General features: G+C 31.3%; 1 protein-coding gene across 5 annotated transcripts in view; it reads left to right on the forward strand.

Annotated features, from left to right (window-relative positions):
* LOC145318912 (transmembrane protein 120 homolog) overlaps positions 1–13,071 on the forward strand; it is a 51,775-nt gene extending 38,704 nt beyond the window's left edge. Inside the window, exons 13-21 of one of the 5 annotated variants that reach the window (XM_080160608.1) lie at positions 2,494–2,555; positions 3,029–3,095; positions 4,426–4,482; positions 8,351–8,432; positions 8,856–8,949; positions 9,619–9,807; positions 10,136–10,218; positions 10,792–10,888; positions 12,160–13,071. In XM_080160608.1, the coding sequence (XP_080016734.1) occupies positions 2,494–2,555; positions 3,029–3,095; positions 4,426–4,482; positions 8,351–8,432; positions 8,856–8,949; positions 9,619–9,807; positions 10,136–10,214 (630 nt within the window). In that variant the 3' untranslated portion in view covers positions 10,215–10,218; positions 10,792–10,888; positions 12,160–13,071. Of the gene's footprint in view, positions 1–2,493; positions 2,556–3,028; positions 3,096–4,425; positions 4,483–8,002; positions 8,105–8,350; positions 8,433–8,855; positions 8,950–9,608; positions 9,808–10,135; positions 10,219–10,791; positions 10,889–12,159 lie in introns of those variants that run through there. The other 4 variants (XM_080160607.1, XM_080160609.1, XM_080160610.1 and 1 more) reach the window with 4 other exon arrangements.
* The last annotated feature ends 4,268 nt before the right edge of the window (positions 13,072–17,339 follow it).

Raw genomic sequence — 17,339 nt, forward strand, 5'->3', positions numbered from 1 at the left:
ACCCTAATATGTGGTATATCTACCTTCCTAATTTCTCCGTCTTCTCCAAGGTTTACAATCCCCTGGCAAAACCCTCTGCACGCCTCTTTTTCTTCTGCAAAACCTACTAGGACGTACTTATAATATTCTGATATTTCAGCATAAAGGTTAAAAGGAAGATTCAATTTCTAAATTAGAAATTAGAATAATGAAATACTTAAACAAAACATAAGGTACATTTCAAACAGTTCTATTATAGCAATTGGACTCATAGAGGTATTAATATTTAGCTATAACTTTTAAAATCGGGAAAATAAAGTTAATATATAGTTGGAGATCGATATTTGTTTGAATTGTACCTCGTAATACCTGTATTATCTTTGGTTTCTTAGTGTTTTTAAGTTGCCTTCATAATTTGATCTACGAATTCTCTACAACAAAAACCCTGGGAGGGAGGGGAAATTTGGCTATTCATTACATTAGTCCATAAAGTGATAATATTTTCTTATACGTTGACTTTACAACTTTGGGGACTTTTTTGATTGATTGGTTCATTAAGTTGAGTGTCCATTTCAACTACCTATTGTATTCTACAGAAGGGTAATCAATTTATCGAACATAGTCTTATCCCTTCAGATCCCTGACAAAAATCCCCTCCTTGTTTTTACGACATTACTAACCTATAGAATCACATATAATGCCATACACAAACAAACACACATGTACACACACACACAAACACATATGTACACACACACACACACACACACACACACACACACACACACACACACACACAAACGAATTATGTAAAGTACAATACAGCCACAAAGATGATTACAAATTGGGAAAAGGACCAATATTCTTTAAACTAAATTGTATTTAAAAATAAACAAGGATGACAACATCCATTATTAGCGAAGCACACAGATATAAAACAGTTTACTAAAACAAAACCGGCCAAGAGAACAAAGTCAATTTTTCTTTAGAAAAATCTTTCCATACATATATCATAAATAGCAGCCGAGATAATCGCTTTCCTCTAAATATACCTAAACATATTTTGTTTAATATTTTTATTTCTGTTCTCCTATGAGTATATCATTATCCATGCTCTTGATTACAAATAGTTAGGCAGTTTGGCTTCACTACAAAGGCCTAATGGAGACATATAGGCACCACATTTCCTAATAGGTGTCATAACACTGCCGCATATTGTCATATCGTAAAATGTTTCTTAATACAAAAAAAAAGACTCAATCTACATGTAATGCAAATTAGCCTGTCCGTCCGTCTGTCCATCCGTCCTGAAGAATCGTAACTACTGAACTAATTAAGCACTACTTTTAAAAAAATATACCTGCTGGTATTACGAAGATTTTAGGCCATTTTAGGCCATCGAATGATAATTTTTGCTGTAGTTAAAAAGAAGGTCATTTTTTTCGCTAAATTCTGTAAAGTTGGGTGCAAGCTTACAATCAAATGCGCTTATTAGGTCAAACTGTTCTTAATTATACTTTATCAAAATTAGGAATAGTTTGACCTAATAAGTGCATTTGACTGGCAGCTTGCACCCAACTCTACGGAATTACGCGAAAAAATGACCCTCTTGTATGATTTTGCGGCAGGGAAAAAACACCTGTTATAACCTATATACAGATAAGTGTTAATACAAAAATACCTCAAAAAATGTTATTAAATCTTGATTATAAGAACGCAGGATAGTTCAATAGGATTTAGTTGTATAGGGCATCTTATATTGCAATTTTTTATATTTGTAAAATTTACTTACCGGAATGCATTGGACTGAATATGCTTCAATATCCTGGGAAGCTTCTTATTTGTCCTGTTCATCAGGTTTTATGGTATTTAACCCCCCCCCCCCCCCCCTCTACACACATTTTCTATCTCGAAGAGAAGCTACTTGTGATTAAATTAAATAAGAAATATTACTATAACTGATCAATTTGATTTAATAGTTCAGTTCCTAAGAAAAATATGTATGTATATTGTATATACTATATAGGTAGATTATATAATATGAATAGAAGACAAATGTTATTGTATTACATATAGATAAATTACTTCCTATTTCTTACCTATATTCTATCTTCTTTGGAGACATTGGATTGTGTAAATTATACTGCAACTCAAAGTATAAACACGTTCTCTCATTCGTTGACTTTAAAGGTTTGGATATTTTATTAAATCTTGATTAATTGAATAAGAGCAACATACCTAATCTTATAAATCTAATCTGCTTCAAGTTTGGCTTTCTCAAAATCTGACGTTACATTGCTTCTTAATTGCCTAAAAAACAATTCATTCAAAGAGTTTAGACCATGAAACTTTAATTTACAGTGAAACTACTAGATGATGTGTCGTATATCGCAAAAAATCTGAAAATTTCTTTCTAAGACCTAACTCTTTCTGTTTGTTTTTATAACTTTGTGATGTACAAACCCTAATTACAGAAATGCTTGATTTTTATAATTCTAAGATATTTTTTTTCAGGCTAACCCCGAGTTTTCAGAACACGTGGACAGGATCCTTCGACGTGGAAGCTCAGAATCAAGGCATTAGTCCTTAAGACAAACACTAATGTATAACTTTGCCCACCTTGTTCTTAAAAAGAAGAGTGATTTTCTCGGCTGCCATTAAAGATTCATCTGTCCTATGAGAATCTACTTTATAACTCACTTTTTTTGTTAATAAAAGCAAAGCTTTTCCATAATAATTTCATAACGCTGTACCTAAATCTTTTATTTTTTTATAACGATGAGAATTTTAATTGCTTTTTACCCTGATAGATATGGATTAACTATGCCATACTACTTTTTAAAAAGTGAAAATGAGTGAAGGAGAACTTTTTTCCTAATCCCTGGGGTGGGAGGGGGGCTCCTAACCCTGCTGGGTTACCCAATACCCAATATTGCCATCATTGTTTTCTTACTTAACAGGCATCGCTCGAGTTTTTTTTTTTAAATTACTGTGGATTGTTTTTTATTACTATTTGTTTACCTAAAGGATTAATATTTTGTGACCCCAGGGTTGTACAGGCTGATCTACTACGCAAATCCTATTCAGACACAAAGAAAGAAAGAGATATTATACAGGTGATATATTCTTGTCATTAGCTATGCTCCTAGAGGCCTCTAAGGGAAAGAAGGGGGAATCTACCCTACGCTTTTTTATCCTTACCTACATAAAATAGTTTTAAAAATAAGAGTTAAAATATTTTGGGGAGATATTTTTTTCTAGTGGTGTTTTCGCTTGGGAGGGTGGAGATATGATCTATGAGAAGTTTCATTGAAAAGTAGAACCATACGGGAAAATCCTTGAGTAGGTCCTAGGACAAACGCAGGAGTCCTAAACGTCGGAGTAGACAAACGCAGGAGTGGAAACTTAACCTAACCTAACCTATTTTAAACCATTTTTTAGGTTTTTTAATTCCTAACCCCTGCTGGGGGCTTATTTGTATATTTATATCTTAACCTAACCTAACCTGCATAGAAAAACGTGATTAAATTAATATTTTAGCACTCCTGCGTTTGTCCACTCCGACGTTTGGGACTCCTGCGTTTGTCGTGGAACCCTTGAGTACACACAAACAAACTTATTGCTACTTTCATATAAGTATAATAAGTCAACAATCTTTTCATATAGATTTGTCATAAACGCTCAGACCGACATCGACACGTATGGCGTTTTTCTTACCTCCCCCTTAAAAGTTCTTAGTTTTTTTTAGAGATATTCGTTACCAGAAACATATTACGTGAATTTTACTTGATCCGAATATTTTTAATGAATGATTAATCGTGTAAAATAGAAAACATTAGAAAATACGTCAAAACATATTTCAAGGATTTTTTTCACATCCGTTTATAATTTTACATTTATTAATTAAGGTATTTTTTTAAAGAGAATTACGATTTTTTATAAAACAATAGAAAATTAAAAATTACGCACATAAAAGTATAAATAATAACAGATTTTATATGCTCAATAATGCTAATAAAGCGCAGATCTGTACAAAAAATTCTGTTTTGTTCTCGTTTTCTTTTGCCGTGCATTTCCTATCAATTGTTTGGTCTTGGCTATTCCAGATTATTCGAAAAAATATTTATAAGAGTTTTTTTGTGTGTAGGGAAGGATCCCGCTAACCGCTGAATCGATACCGTTCTCCTTTACATTTAAGCTTCTCATAGGTCCTGAGAAGGTTTATAGCTATTTTTGTAGAGGGTATGTTCACCCCACTCCCCCACCCCACTCCCCCACCCCCCGAAAAAATTTCATCTCTAAAATTTATTTTACTTTTCTGTTTTAAACTAAAATAAAAATTGGTTGGTATTTAATCACCATCACCTTAAGTGCCTCTAGGTTCCTTTAGAGGCCCAGTATCAAATAATTTCCCAGTATAATAATAAGGCTTTCTTTGTTTTTTAGAAAGTTGAAGAGGAGGTGAATTCTTATACATCTGATGAGCCAGATGATACTGTCAGGGTAAGTTCATTAGTAGTCTGACAGACAGACAGACGGTCGGACAATAAACCAACATGACGGATGAAGCGAGAGACAAAGTAAGTTTTTTACCAAGACAGACAAACAAAATGAATTTTTAAACAATAAACATCTTTTAATAATAATGATACAGCCGGGTGTGTCCTCACTTACGGACGGACCGACAGAGAAAGGTTAAAGACAATCTTATAAAAAGGGACAGACAGACAAACAGACGGTTAAATGAGTTATAAATTTAATGAATATCGAAAAGATTGTGAAAAATATTTAAATGCATTAAACAGACAGAATCGATATATAATTTCTTGGATGTTACACCAGATTTTCATGTACTCTAATAAAGTGATACCCCGAAGGCCGAGATGGCTACAAAAAACGATACCTCCTTCTCCATCCACCCCCTTTACTCCATCCTCTCCCCTCATACTTGATGACCAATAAATGAGGTCCATTTTAGCAACCTAAATAAACGACACATTTTCTTCTGTCAATATATCCACGTATTCTATATCCATTACAGACAGACACTTAAAATATAATTAGATAAAAATTCGGTATGGTCTTAATTAATTACGCCAGATCCTAATTGATTTATTAATAATCCGGGTTTTTACTAATTCTTAAATTAATTTTGATTGAAAACATTGGTTACGTCATGTTTTGCAGTTCTAAGTATAAATTCGTATTTGAAAGCTTTCTTTGTTTATTTTTCTTAAAGGATTATATTTAGAAACAAATTTAATTGTTTAAAATAAAACCTGATAAAACAAAAGCATTTTTATCATAAAACATTGTAAATATTGTCAAATTAAGCTTAAAAAAAATGTTTAAAAAAGACACACAGACAATTATCGATTATCACCTCTTTCTAAACTGTAAAACTTTTATACAAGAGTTATCATGCAAAGTTTAAAACAAATAGGACAAATCTAATCTAAGCTATCTATTACGTAGGAGAGGTACAGCCCGTAGATGTAGAAATGCTTCGCTTTTAAAATTTTTGTTTAAAAGCAAACTAGTTTTAAGAAAGTTTATCGTTTTGGGAAGACAACTCGTAACAGGCAAAAAATAATATTCTAACAATTAAAAAATATTTTTAGTGTTACTTTTTAACCACTTCAAAAGAAATCAGCCTCGACAATATCTAAATGATGTATTGTGCTCCACTTCATTTGATTGTTATCAGTTACCCTTGTTTTTACATACATAAACTGTTCCCCGATAATGATAAAAAATATAAAAAGAAAAACTTGTTCTCTGTTCTGATAAAATTTGAGTTATCTAACTAAAATTAACTTGAAAAGGTAAACTTTGTTTGAAGTTATTTCTCTTCGTAAATAAAACAAGAATGATAACTTTCTAAACATGAAACAGAACGGTGCAATATAGACTTTTTTGATATAACAAATTATTGGGCTTTTTTACATTAAAGCAGGGGTGAATTCTTTAAAAATATTTGCCTCACTAAAATCAGTGAGGCTCACTAAAAATTTAGAGGGGATAATTTTAGTGGGGCAAACTGATTTTAGTGAGGCAAAAGAATTTTTAAGATTTCACCTCAGCTTTATAGGTAAAGATTTCATCAACTTCTTATTCACTAGTTTTATATGTTTTATTCATCTTTGATGGTTTTAGCCTATTTTTTATTATTTTTATTAGGGTGAAGCTGAGTGGCACTGGCAAACCCGCCGATAAATTAGAATTAAATATAAGTATATATATGTTTTTAACAGGGAGATCTGACGTACAGCATAATCAAATTAAATTTTAGCTTCGCTACTCCTAAAATATTGATGATTATCTATCTAGACAACATTGAGAACAGAGATAATTATAAGGGGCAAACATTTGAAAGAAGTCATGTCCTAACAAGGATGACAACATCCATAAAAGCAAAGCACTGAAATAATAAAACAAACGAACATTAACACTTGTATAGTGTCAGAACCGATTCCTGAATAAGCAGAATATAAATATATAAGTTTGTACTAAATTTTAAGTAAATTTGTTGCAAATTAAATATATATTAAATACTTTTGATCCTAGGACTTAAAGAAAGGCTTCTCTTATAACATTGTACTATATTGTCCAGGAATCAGAATTAGATGAAATAAGATAAATAGGATAATTATGACATAAACTAAATTTTGTCAAAAAAAATATATAATATTTTAAATATACGTACGGACTTTCTAGTAACGATTATAGAGTTGCTACGCTTTCTAGATTGTACCTAACTGTTTTAGGAATCATCATGAAAGTTTGAAATCGATATGACAATCCTAGACAATGTATACATTAATGAAAATTGTTACCTTTTACGGACGGACGGATCGACGGTTTGAACATGTTAGATTTTTTAACTTGTGAACCTTGCTTTTATGTATGTTATCATTCTGTCCCTATGTTGTTTTCTGAAAAATAGTCTCTGGACTTTGTAAGACAGGGAATAATACATTATACAAGTTTTGATGTAATTTAGAAATCAGAAACAATTTAAGTTTGTGTTCAAACTTTTCCTTGAAATTTCAGCCAGGTATAATGGGATAGGCAAATTGGGGTTAAATTAATCCTCCCCTAATTCTTTCCTGGCCGATATAGTTCTCCTTTAGTGAAGCTTTTTATATAGAGATAAATGATACTAAAAATTATTTTAGATTCTTTAAAACTTTATTTTATTTTTCTTCGTTATTTACAAAAAAAATACTTTTTAGTCTGTCTTTCATTTAACTAGATAACCAATCATTACAACCGTGGGTGAAGAGTGTATCCTAATTAATTTAAACTTTGTCTTCCATCCCTGGAATCTTACATTAGTCTCACACAACTTATGGTCAGGACTAGGGCTCGGCACCTGCAAGCAATCTGGCGCCGTGTTACCATTTTTAACATACAGCTAGAGGCCTAATAAATGGATGGTTAGCTGCCGATCACTTGAGAGTACTAACAAGAGCTGAATCATTTACCCTTAATGATGTTAAATGGGTAGGAGTGACAATAATAAAATGAAACCGACTCAAGAACTAAAATCTTTCTGGTTAAGCTGTATCTTTGGCTTTAGGCTTAATAGGATAGAATTACTTTTAAAATTTAGTAAATTAATAACAAACCTTTTGTTAGTTACTAAGTAGCATTTCTACTTTTGAAGTTGTTTTTTTTTAGAAAAGTTTTAAATAAATGAATTATTTATTACAAAAATAAAATACCAGTCGTAAAAACACTCTTAATTTTAGATATTTAGCATACCTTTAAGTGTAACCTCACTGACTGACTCGTATACTCTAATCGTCAGAAAAGTATTATGAAGCATAGAAATATCCTAAACGTAATAACTTGATTATTGTATTCTGATAATTTAAAAGGCATCTTGTGCTGCTCTTAATAATTTGCAAAATGAATGCAAGCTGTGTTTAATGTTTTGATTTTAGTAAAGTACCCTCAATGCTTTACCATAAACTAAGTTAGATCCAATTTTTCTGGTATAAGTATAATACTTATTTAGGATGATCTGGTTGCACGTGCTATAGCTGAGGCTGGAGAGAGTGGAGAGAAAGATAATAATTCTACTAACCATATAGTTCTTATTTAGGATGATCTGGTTGCACTTGCTATAGCTGAGGCTGGAGAGAGTGGAGAGGAAGATAATAATTCTACTAACTATATAGTTCTTATTTAGGATGATCTGGTTGCACTTGCTATAGCTGAGGCTGGAGAGAGTGGAGAGGAAGATAATAATTCTACTAATTCTATAGTTCTTATTTAGGATGATCTAGTTGCTCGTGCTATAGCTGAGGCTGGAGAGAGTGGAGAGGAAGATAATAATTCTACTAACTATATAGTTCTTATTTAGGATGATCTGGTTGCACGTGCTATAGCTGAGGCTGGAGAGAGTGGAGAGGAAGATAATAATTCTGGAAAGAACTCAAATCCTGAATCAGGGACGTGGACAGTTATTTTTAAAAAATAAAGGATATTCTTTCTTGGGTCTTAATTTGAACCAAGGTATCCCAATTGCTCTTACTTCATTTCACCACTCTGTGCTTGTTTTGGCGTTATGTCTGTTATTATTACTCTTTTCTTTTATTTATGTGGCTGTTCAAATATATGTAGTCATCCTTATCTACATATTTTCTTATTAAGAACTGCTCTTGGTCGAGACTGCCATTTTCATATCTGGCAAAAGTACAGTAGATGTATTTTCGCCAGTTCAATTTAAAAAATATTATTTATGCTGTCAATACATCCATGATTTATTAAGAAAGATGAAAACCTTTTACTTTGATTTGTTAATCAATCATTAACCAAGAAGTCTGCTTCAATTTATATTCACAAAATAAAAATTGTCCTTATCCATTAATCAGATGCTGATCAAAGTAGTCTAGATGAAGAAGTACAGTATATCAAAACTTCCTCCCCCATACCTGGCAAGAATACCACCGGTGATACCACAGGAATGAAGCCTTAAATATTTAATTTCTTCTTTGTGTCTTTTGTTCTATTAGATCTTATCCTTCTTTAGGTCTCATGAATTAAGGCCTTTTGTCAAATAGGTCTTATGTTGTTTTGCTTTGCTTTTATGGATGTTTTCGTCCATGTATTTTTATCTTTTAGCTGTAAGTTGGGAAAGATTTCGCTTTGTTGAATCCGTCTTTTTTTAGCTATAAGCAGATAGTTCTGTTCAAACATTTATCCTAATATAAATATAATGGTTCTACTGTACTTTGTAGGTCCGGTGAGGTATATAAATATTTTTTAGGTACCACCTATCTCAGAGAAATCGCCCCTAGAAAAGAAATACTAAAATAGTTATTTCTTTCATCGTATTATAAACGGCTTTCCGCGGATATAGAATGTACAATTATAAGATTAAAACCAGTTTTTTTAGCCCCGAGGTGCCGAAGGCAAGGGCTAAAAAACTGGTTTTAATCTTATGATTGTACATTTTTATATTTGTAGAAAGCTGGATATAATACGATGCTAGACATAGTTTTTTCGTATGGATGAGAACCGGTTCCTATCCACCGGATTCGAATGAATACGAGAAACTATTTTAAAGAGCCGCTAGATGCCTTCACTGTCATAAGAAACACTCATAGAAATAATTAAAGGTTCTCACCTAGACGTTGTTATCTCGAGTACCACAGAACCGTCAACTACCACAGTGACAGATTCAGCTAAACCCAGGCTGAAGAGTATATTAGTGAATAGTAGCGCTGCTGCTCCTAATATAACTCCTGATAGTAGTACCACTGACACTAGCAACACTGTGGTTAATAGAATTGCTGGTCAGTGCATACAAGAGCTTAATAGGAAAGATCTCTTAACATAAATTGGACCATTATATTAATCCTTAACCCCCAAAGAAAATTTTGTGTATGTACGTGACTAATGAGTATCTAATCTATTAAATTATCTCCCTTCTTACACAACTCCAGTGAGAAGTTGCGTGAAAACAATGCGACTGAGAAATTAGAGTAACCACATTAGGACTTAATCTTGAACTGTTACAACTACAACTCGGTGACAACACCACATACGAACCTACTCATACTTTCAATATAATTCATTTCATACAAAATCTTGCTAATTGGGGTACATTTTGTTCCAATTGAAAATAAGAGATTTTCCCCGATATTAGTTTGGTAGAGGATTGTTTGGGGGATGTAGTAGGCACAAATCTTCAAGATTCTACAGAACTTAAAAAGGATAAATAATTAGGTAATTATATAAAAATCATTTTTATTATCTGTTTTCCTTTAACTTTTTCGCCAGTCCAACAATCAGTTGTTCAAGTACGGAAAGACTTCTCTTTAATTCAGGAGTAAGGTATACATAGCCAACAAGCGAAATAAATAAAATATTTGGGGGGCAGATAAAAAGGTCGCCAATTCTACTAAGTGTTGCCCCCTCAACGGCAGCTGAAAATCACGTATATATGTTTCAGGATTTTTTTTCCAAATTAATTTTGTTGTTGGTATATGCTGTCTTTAACTATAATATGTGCTTCTAACTGTGAACCACATTTACTTATATTGAATATGATGTCCCCGTATTTTAAATCTATGAAAAGCTTTTTTATTTGGTGTTAGTAATGATCATCCTTATATCAAAGAAACAGGATCTGTGTCTGTCTGAACAGTTATGGTACTCATTTACTGTGTAGCTTCTCATTTGTCCTGAAAAGGTTTATAACTATATTAGGGAAAGGTACCACCACCGTCCTGAGAGAAATCGTCCTCTAGAAAAAATGACGTGGCCGCTAGATATTATAAAAATACACATTTTTTTCAGAAGACTGCAATTTAGTTCATCAAAGAAAATTGAAATTTTTAGTAAAAATCAGATAGTCAAATAATAAAATTTATATCAAATACATGAAAATTGTAAAGAAGTTGTATCAACTTTTTTGCTTTTTATTTAAGATAGCTAGCCGGTTCTTTTAGTAAGTAGTAGATGTAAAATTTTTCATAGAATTCAGATATGCAATCGTTTTTTTTGTAGACCTCTTATTTTTTAAGTAATTTAAGTTTAAAAAAAAAAATAATTAAGTCGGTTTTAAGGTACTAAAACGCAACAAAATAAAAGAAGAAAATAGCCAGTATGAACAAAAATAGTAAGATCTTTAATTTGACACCTTACTTTTAAAATTCTGTTGAGTAATTGTTAAAAAAATCTATTTTTTTAACCTCGGTTTAATCAAAACATTAAACCTAAATATTTTCTCATACAGACATAAAAAATATGGGTTCATATATACCATTAGAATGAGAAAAATAATATGAATCTATTCTAAGCAAAATTAAAAAAGTTTAAAAAAATTGTAATAAAAAATAGAAAAAATAAAAAGTTTATTTTAAGAATTGTAACTACTAAACTAGCCAATCACAAATCGCAAAAATTGACGAATCGGGAAGCTCAACCTATAAAATTAACCTATAGAATTGCCAGTAAAAAAGGAGAACGTTCATACAATATATACAATAGATACTACAATAAATATAGTGATGTTAAAGAACATGTAAAGAATGAAAAATTATGAACAAATATGCATCAGTCTGTTTATAAACTTCAAAACAATGCAGTTAAAAATACATTATTGTTTCTTGTGTTTAAAAAATATCTGCTACATTGCATTGTCTTTTGTTTAGGTTTGGTTCAGGTTTAGTTCAAGCTAACCCTTTAAAGCCGAAAATTATGATTCTTAAATTAAACTTATTTTTTTTATTATAGTTTTATATAACTTTTTCAATTTTGCTTAGAATAGATTCGTAATATTTTTCTGATTCTAAAGGTATATATGAACCCATGTTTTTTATGTCTGTTTGAGAAAATATTTAGGTCTAAAGTTTTTATTAAACCGAGGTTAAAAAAATAGATTTTTTCAATAATTACTCAACAGAATTTTAAAAGTAAGGTGTCAAATTAAAGATCTTACTATTTTTGTTCATACTGGCCATTTTCTTCTTTTATTTTGTTGCGTTTTAGTACCTTAAAACCGACTTAATTATTTTTTTTTAAAACTTAAATTACTTAAAAAATAAGAGGTCTACAAAAAAAACGATTGCATATCTGAATTCTATGAAAAATTTTACATCTACTACTTACTAAAAGAACCGGCTAGATATCTTAAATAAAAAGCAAAAAAGTTGATACAACTTCTTTAGCTAGTTCTTTTTAGATATTTAAATGAAAACCTTAAAATCAAAAATTCTTAGTGCCATCCAATTATTTGAAATAATTTCATCTTCCTTGGGCATTTCTCAATTAAAAATTTGGATCATGGAAGGAAAACGAAGTAGAGGGTTTCGTCGTATTTTCACAGTAGCTTTTCTCTTTGTTTTTCTAGCCCCTGCGGCGGGCACTAACCCTGCGTGGCAATCATTAATATTGACCTAACCTAAAATAACCTATCAAATGGTACTGTGAAAATACGACGAACCCCGCTACTTTTATTCTTTCCATGAAACAAAAACTTGGCTAAATTCAAAATAAATTAAAGTAAAATTTATGATTACGAAAACTTTATGTTTTTAAAGTAATTTATTAGCAGCTTGAATTTAGTAAAATATTTGAAACATTGAATATCACGTTCAATAACATGTGCCCTCTTAATTCAATAGCAAAGTTTCTCAATAACTCATTATATTTTTACGTCCGTTGATTATTCTGTAGTGCCTCAGGCGAAATGAGATTTACTTGGCTGCTATATGAGGTAGTTATTGCAAATATTCTCAAACACACTAGTCGTGGAATCTATTTATTTCTGTGCTTCGCTACTTATTAATTTTTTCATCCTTGTTATTTCATTAAAATAACTTTAAATATTTTATTTAATTCTTTGAAGTTACCAAAAGCAAAGCTAAAAGAAAAGTTTAAATTTAAATGCTCTCTTGGTATTAGGATTCTTTACATTTTTAAGTTAATTTTTTATATATTTGTGAATTTAAACTTAATTTATGTACATATAAATATGCATTGTAATGTGATTATTTTATACAATAAACAAATAAATTATATTTTAGAAATTAAGTAATGAAACGAAAACTGAAATAAAAATATATGGTTTTAAAATTTGTGTAACTACTTTGTTATTAGGTTATGCACGTGACCTATTATTAAACGGCCAAACGTTCTACAGACAACAAACTCTTTGATTGCATGACCTTTAATTGTCTTGAATTTCGCCTTATTATGGCCAAGGCATCTTCCTACTCTAGCTAATAATGTTGTGCATGAACAATCAGATTTAAATAAAGAAAAACCTTTAAACCGTATATTTATTGAAACTAGGAAATAAAATTTATGTTTTACTCTTTCCGGTGTCAGGAAAGATTGGCCACATTTCTACTATACAAAAAGTGGTACAAAACACAAAAACTTTACAAATCCGAATTTAGCCATTATATGATAGCAAAGACTAATATGCGACTAACTTATATCTCTGATAAATTTTTTTTGGAGGCGGGAACCCACACCTCCAACCTCCTTGGACGTCCCTGATTTCTATTTACAATTAGTTAATCTAATAAAACGTTACTTTCTGTTGGAGGATAATTTTTGCTTTGCCAAATTTGTTTATCTCCGAAAAAATAGAACACAAAGTAATGGATAGGATGGTATAATATAATAAGGATGACAACATCCATAAAAGTGAAGCTCTGAAATGGTTGAACAAACAAACATTAAAACTTAATAAGCATAATTAAGGCTTAATTTTGAAAAAAAAATTGTAAGTAAAGTTGCAAAACTTCTTAATTACAGGACACTGTTAAGGACATGCTTACATTTTTAGAACTTATTTATAGAGATTCTTCGTGTTTAACATTGTACCATGTGGCATTATGAATCAGTATGAAAAAAAAATATAACATACAGAATTTTTCTTATTTGGCATGGACTGGATATCATGAAACCATTTGTGTTTTATGTGTGGTTCTCTAAAACAGCTTTCTTTTATACAGTAATTATTTTTCTCGTATTCATTCGAATCCGGTGGATAGGAATCGGTTCTCATCCATACGAAAAAACTATGTCTAGCATCGTATTCTATCCAGCTTTCTACGAATATAAAAATGTACAATCATAGGATTAAAACCAGTTTTTCAAGCCCGTGCCTTCGGCACCTCGGGGCTAAAAAAACTGGTTTTAATCTTATAACTGTACATTCTATATCCGCGGAAAGCCGTTTATAATACGATGCGAGAAATAACTATTATTTAATTAGTTTAAAATTGTTGAATACCCGTTCCTATTTCTATAATGTTTCTATAGCACTCGGGTTGACGAGATAAATGCAGGGAGGGAGGGGACATTGGCAAGTTGAGTGTCCAAACCTTTCAGCCACTGATTTCGAAGCGATACGGGAATAGTTCTTTCTCTCATCCTATTATAAACGGCTTTCCGCGGATATAGAATGTATAATTATAAGATTAAAACCAGTTTTTTTAGCCCCGAGGTGCCGAAGGCACAGACTTGAAAAACTGGATTTAATCTTATGATTGTACATTTTTATATTCTTAGAAAGCTGGATATAAGACGATGCGAGAAATAACTATTCGTATGGATGCGAACCGGTTCCTATAGTTTATTTGGTTTTAAGCAAGTTTTAAAATCCACACATGAACAAAAAAGTTAGAACTATTTCATATAAATTTCGAACTGCTCTTAAAAACTTCGTATCAAGCCTAAAAATTTGTCTCTCCTTTTACAGACGTGTCTGTTTGCCTCTATGGCTCGACTACCAAGGATAATTCTTTTATATATACAAGTTACAATATTACATAGGTTTTTATTGTTGTAATTATTTTGTGCACAGCGTTGATGAAAATATCAGGTAAAATAGTGGCAATATCCATCTGTTGGGTTTAATGTTAGCAATCGGTAATTTATCGTATTCTAAGTTTAAAAAGTCTGTATTTTTTAATAAGTTGTTGACTAAATGGGAGTGATACATACTTCGGATAGGTTTATTATGGGGAAGGTTAAAATCTAATATAATTTTTTAGAGAGGTTAGGGGCCATTGTCCCTCCCCAGTGGAATTAATATCGACAGAAACTTATCAATTGATGACATAATTATCCATTTTACTTGAGTGTGTTTTTATGAAATATAAGTATCCTATTTTTAGGCAAATTTTTGACATATTTAGTATTTACATAAATTTCTTTTTAGATGTATAATTTCGTTTTATAATAATGTATGTTCTACTGTCTGATTTTCATCCTTGTTATTTCTAACCTTATTTCCAAACCTTATGGTAAATATTTCTTGTATTAAACCATTTTTTTGTCTGGTTATCCCATACCTAGTTTACATCTATTATAAATCAAATAAATTGTTGCTGTTTTTGAGATCTTATCTAAATAGAAGTGGCGTGAACAGAGTTTGGAAAGCTCCCTTTCGATTTTTCTCGCCCCTTTTAAACTTAAATCTAGGGGGTGAAAAACAAATAAAGCTTTCATATATTGCAACATTTTTGAGAGAAGCGCGCATATTTTATTTTATTTTAAGAGGTTTGTGACTTTTTATATGACACCCTACTTGGCAATTTTAAGAAGGTGGCCTTTTAGGGCCTAATTTTGTCTGGGGCTTTATACACAATCTTTCTTCAAGCCGCGTTTCCTATTTCCGACCTGCTAATCCTGCAGGGTCTTAAAAACTTCCTGTCAGATTGCCATACCATTCTTTTACATCTCATAATCTATAGTTTTAATAGAATATATTTCTATGGTATAAAAATATAGCCAATTGTTCATAGTTTCGACGGAAATATCTTGTAAATTATTCATAAAAATGGCATGACTAGTTTGATGAAATGCTATTAGATCGACAAAAACTATTAGAGAAGTATATCGACACAATGTCAATATTAGAAGCATCCTGTCAGTATAAAAATTCCAAGGTTTCAAAGTGGTCATTATATTGCCATACAATTTTTCTATCACATCATTAACTACAATATATTTATGTTGACTTTGTGACATTAAATTAAAGTTCTTTTTGCTGACATATTATCGACATAACACTATTTTAATAACATTACGACCACTATCTAATGTGAGATGGCTTGAACCAACCTAATAACATGAACAAAGTACAGTGTGGGTAGAGATATGAAATTTGAGTTTGTGGTTATCTCCATGGTCTGTGTTGGGGGGAAAGGGATATGTTTAGGAAATGGTTAGACTTGTGATGGGGGGGGGGGAGGGGGGGGGGTATCTCATTCACCGAGGTCAGCAAAACCTTGACGGTGTTCGCATAATAATCCCTAAAAGTCTAAATAGCAATTTTTAGAATTGAAGATTCTTAAAAAAATGATGATCCTGTTTTAAAAAAAGATCTTATTTCAAGCATGATTTTTTGGTTACAAATAATTGTTCAATTAATTGTATTTAAAAATGTTTCCATGGGAATGTATTTACTTAGATGAAAGCGTAACCATATTTCCAGTATGGCTTTGAAACCGAGTAATATCCGCTAGGTTAATACCGGTCCTAAGCAATACTGAAAAAACATGTATCGTATTTTAGCCAGTTTTCTACATATATAAAAATGTTATGTTAAAATCATCATCTAGGGACTAACAAAACTGGTTTTAATTGTACATTTTTATATCCGCAGAAAGCTGGTTATAATACGATGCAATTAATAACTAATACAATACTTATTTTAGACTTTATAAAAGGATTATGCATTAAAATGGTCAGCTGCAAACCTTGGATCCTGCATATGAAATGGGTAAAAGAGGCACATGACTTTAGACCGTAAATGATACTTAAACACTTATAAACACATTATCTTATTCGTCAGCTGAAAATCATTGAATCTTGATTGATTGATTCACAGTAGCAGTGTCCATGGTTTTCAGTCAATGATTTTAATCAATTTATCAATCATTGTCTTATCCCTGAATGAATATCTCTTGAAATGATAATTGTTGTTTATATGGAGGTTAGAAAATTTCCCTCTGGTCAGAATTGAAAATTCTTAACTTACCAAACTTAGTTTTTATCTTGTTGTAATGTGGAGACACCCAACCTTGGCGTCTGCAAAGCATGGTAACTAAACTCTCGATGGGGTTACAAAGACCCATGAAAACAACAGTACAACAGCAAGCATTGGGGTATGAACTTTTTTGTGATTCCAGATATGATACAACTCTAGAATACACTTTATGTGTCTGGCCTACTTTTAACATTTATATGAAAGAACACACTTCACTTTTATTTTATTTTTCCCTTGAAGAAGCTTTTATCTTTCATCGATCCAATTTAGATGATTATTATGATGATAAGGCACAATTTTATTTCATTACTTTTTAAATAATCACGCATTAAAA

This window comes from Acartia tonsa, chromosome 5 (genome assembly GCF_053477335.1).
Source record: "Acartia tonsa isolate MP-2025a chromosome 5, ASM5347733v1, whole genome shotgun sequence".
Lineage (NCBI taxonomy): Eukaryota > Metazoa > Arthropoda > Copepoda > Calanoida > Acartiidae > Acartia > Acartia tonsa.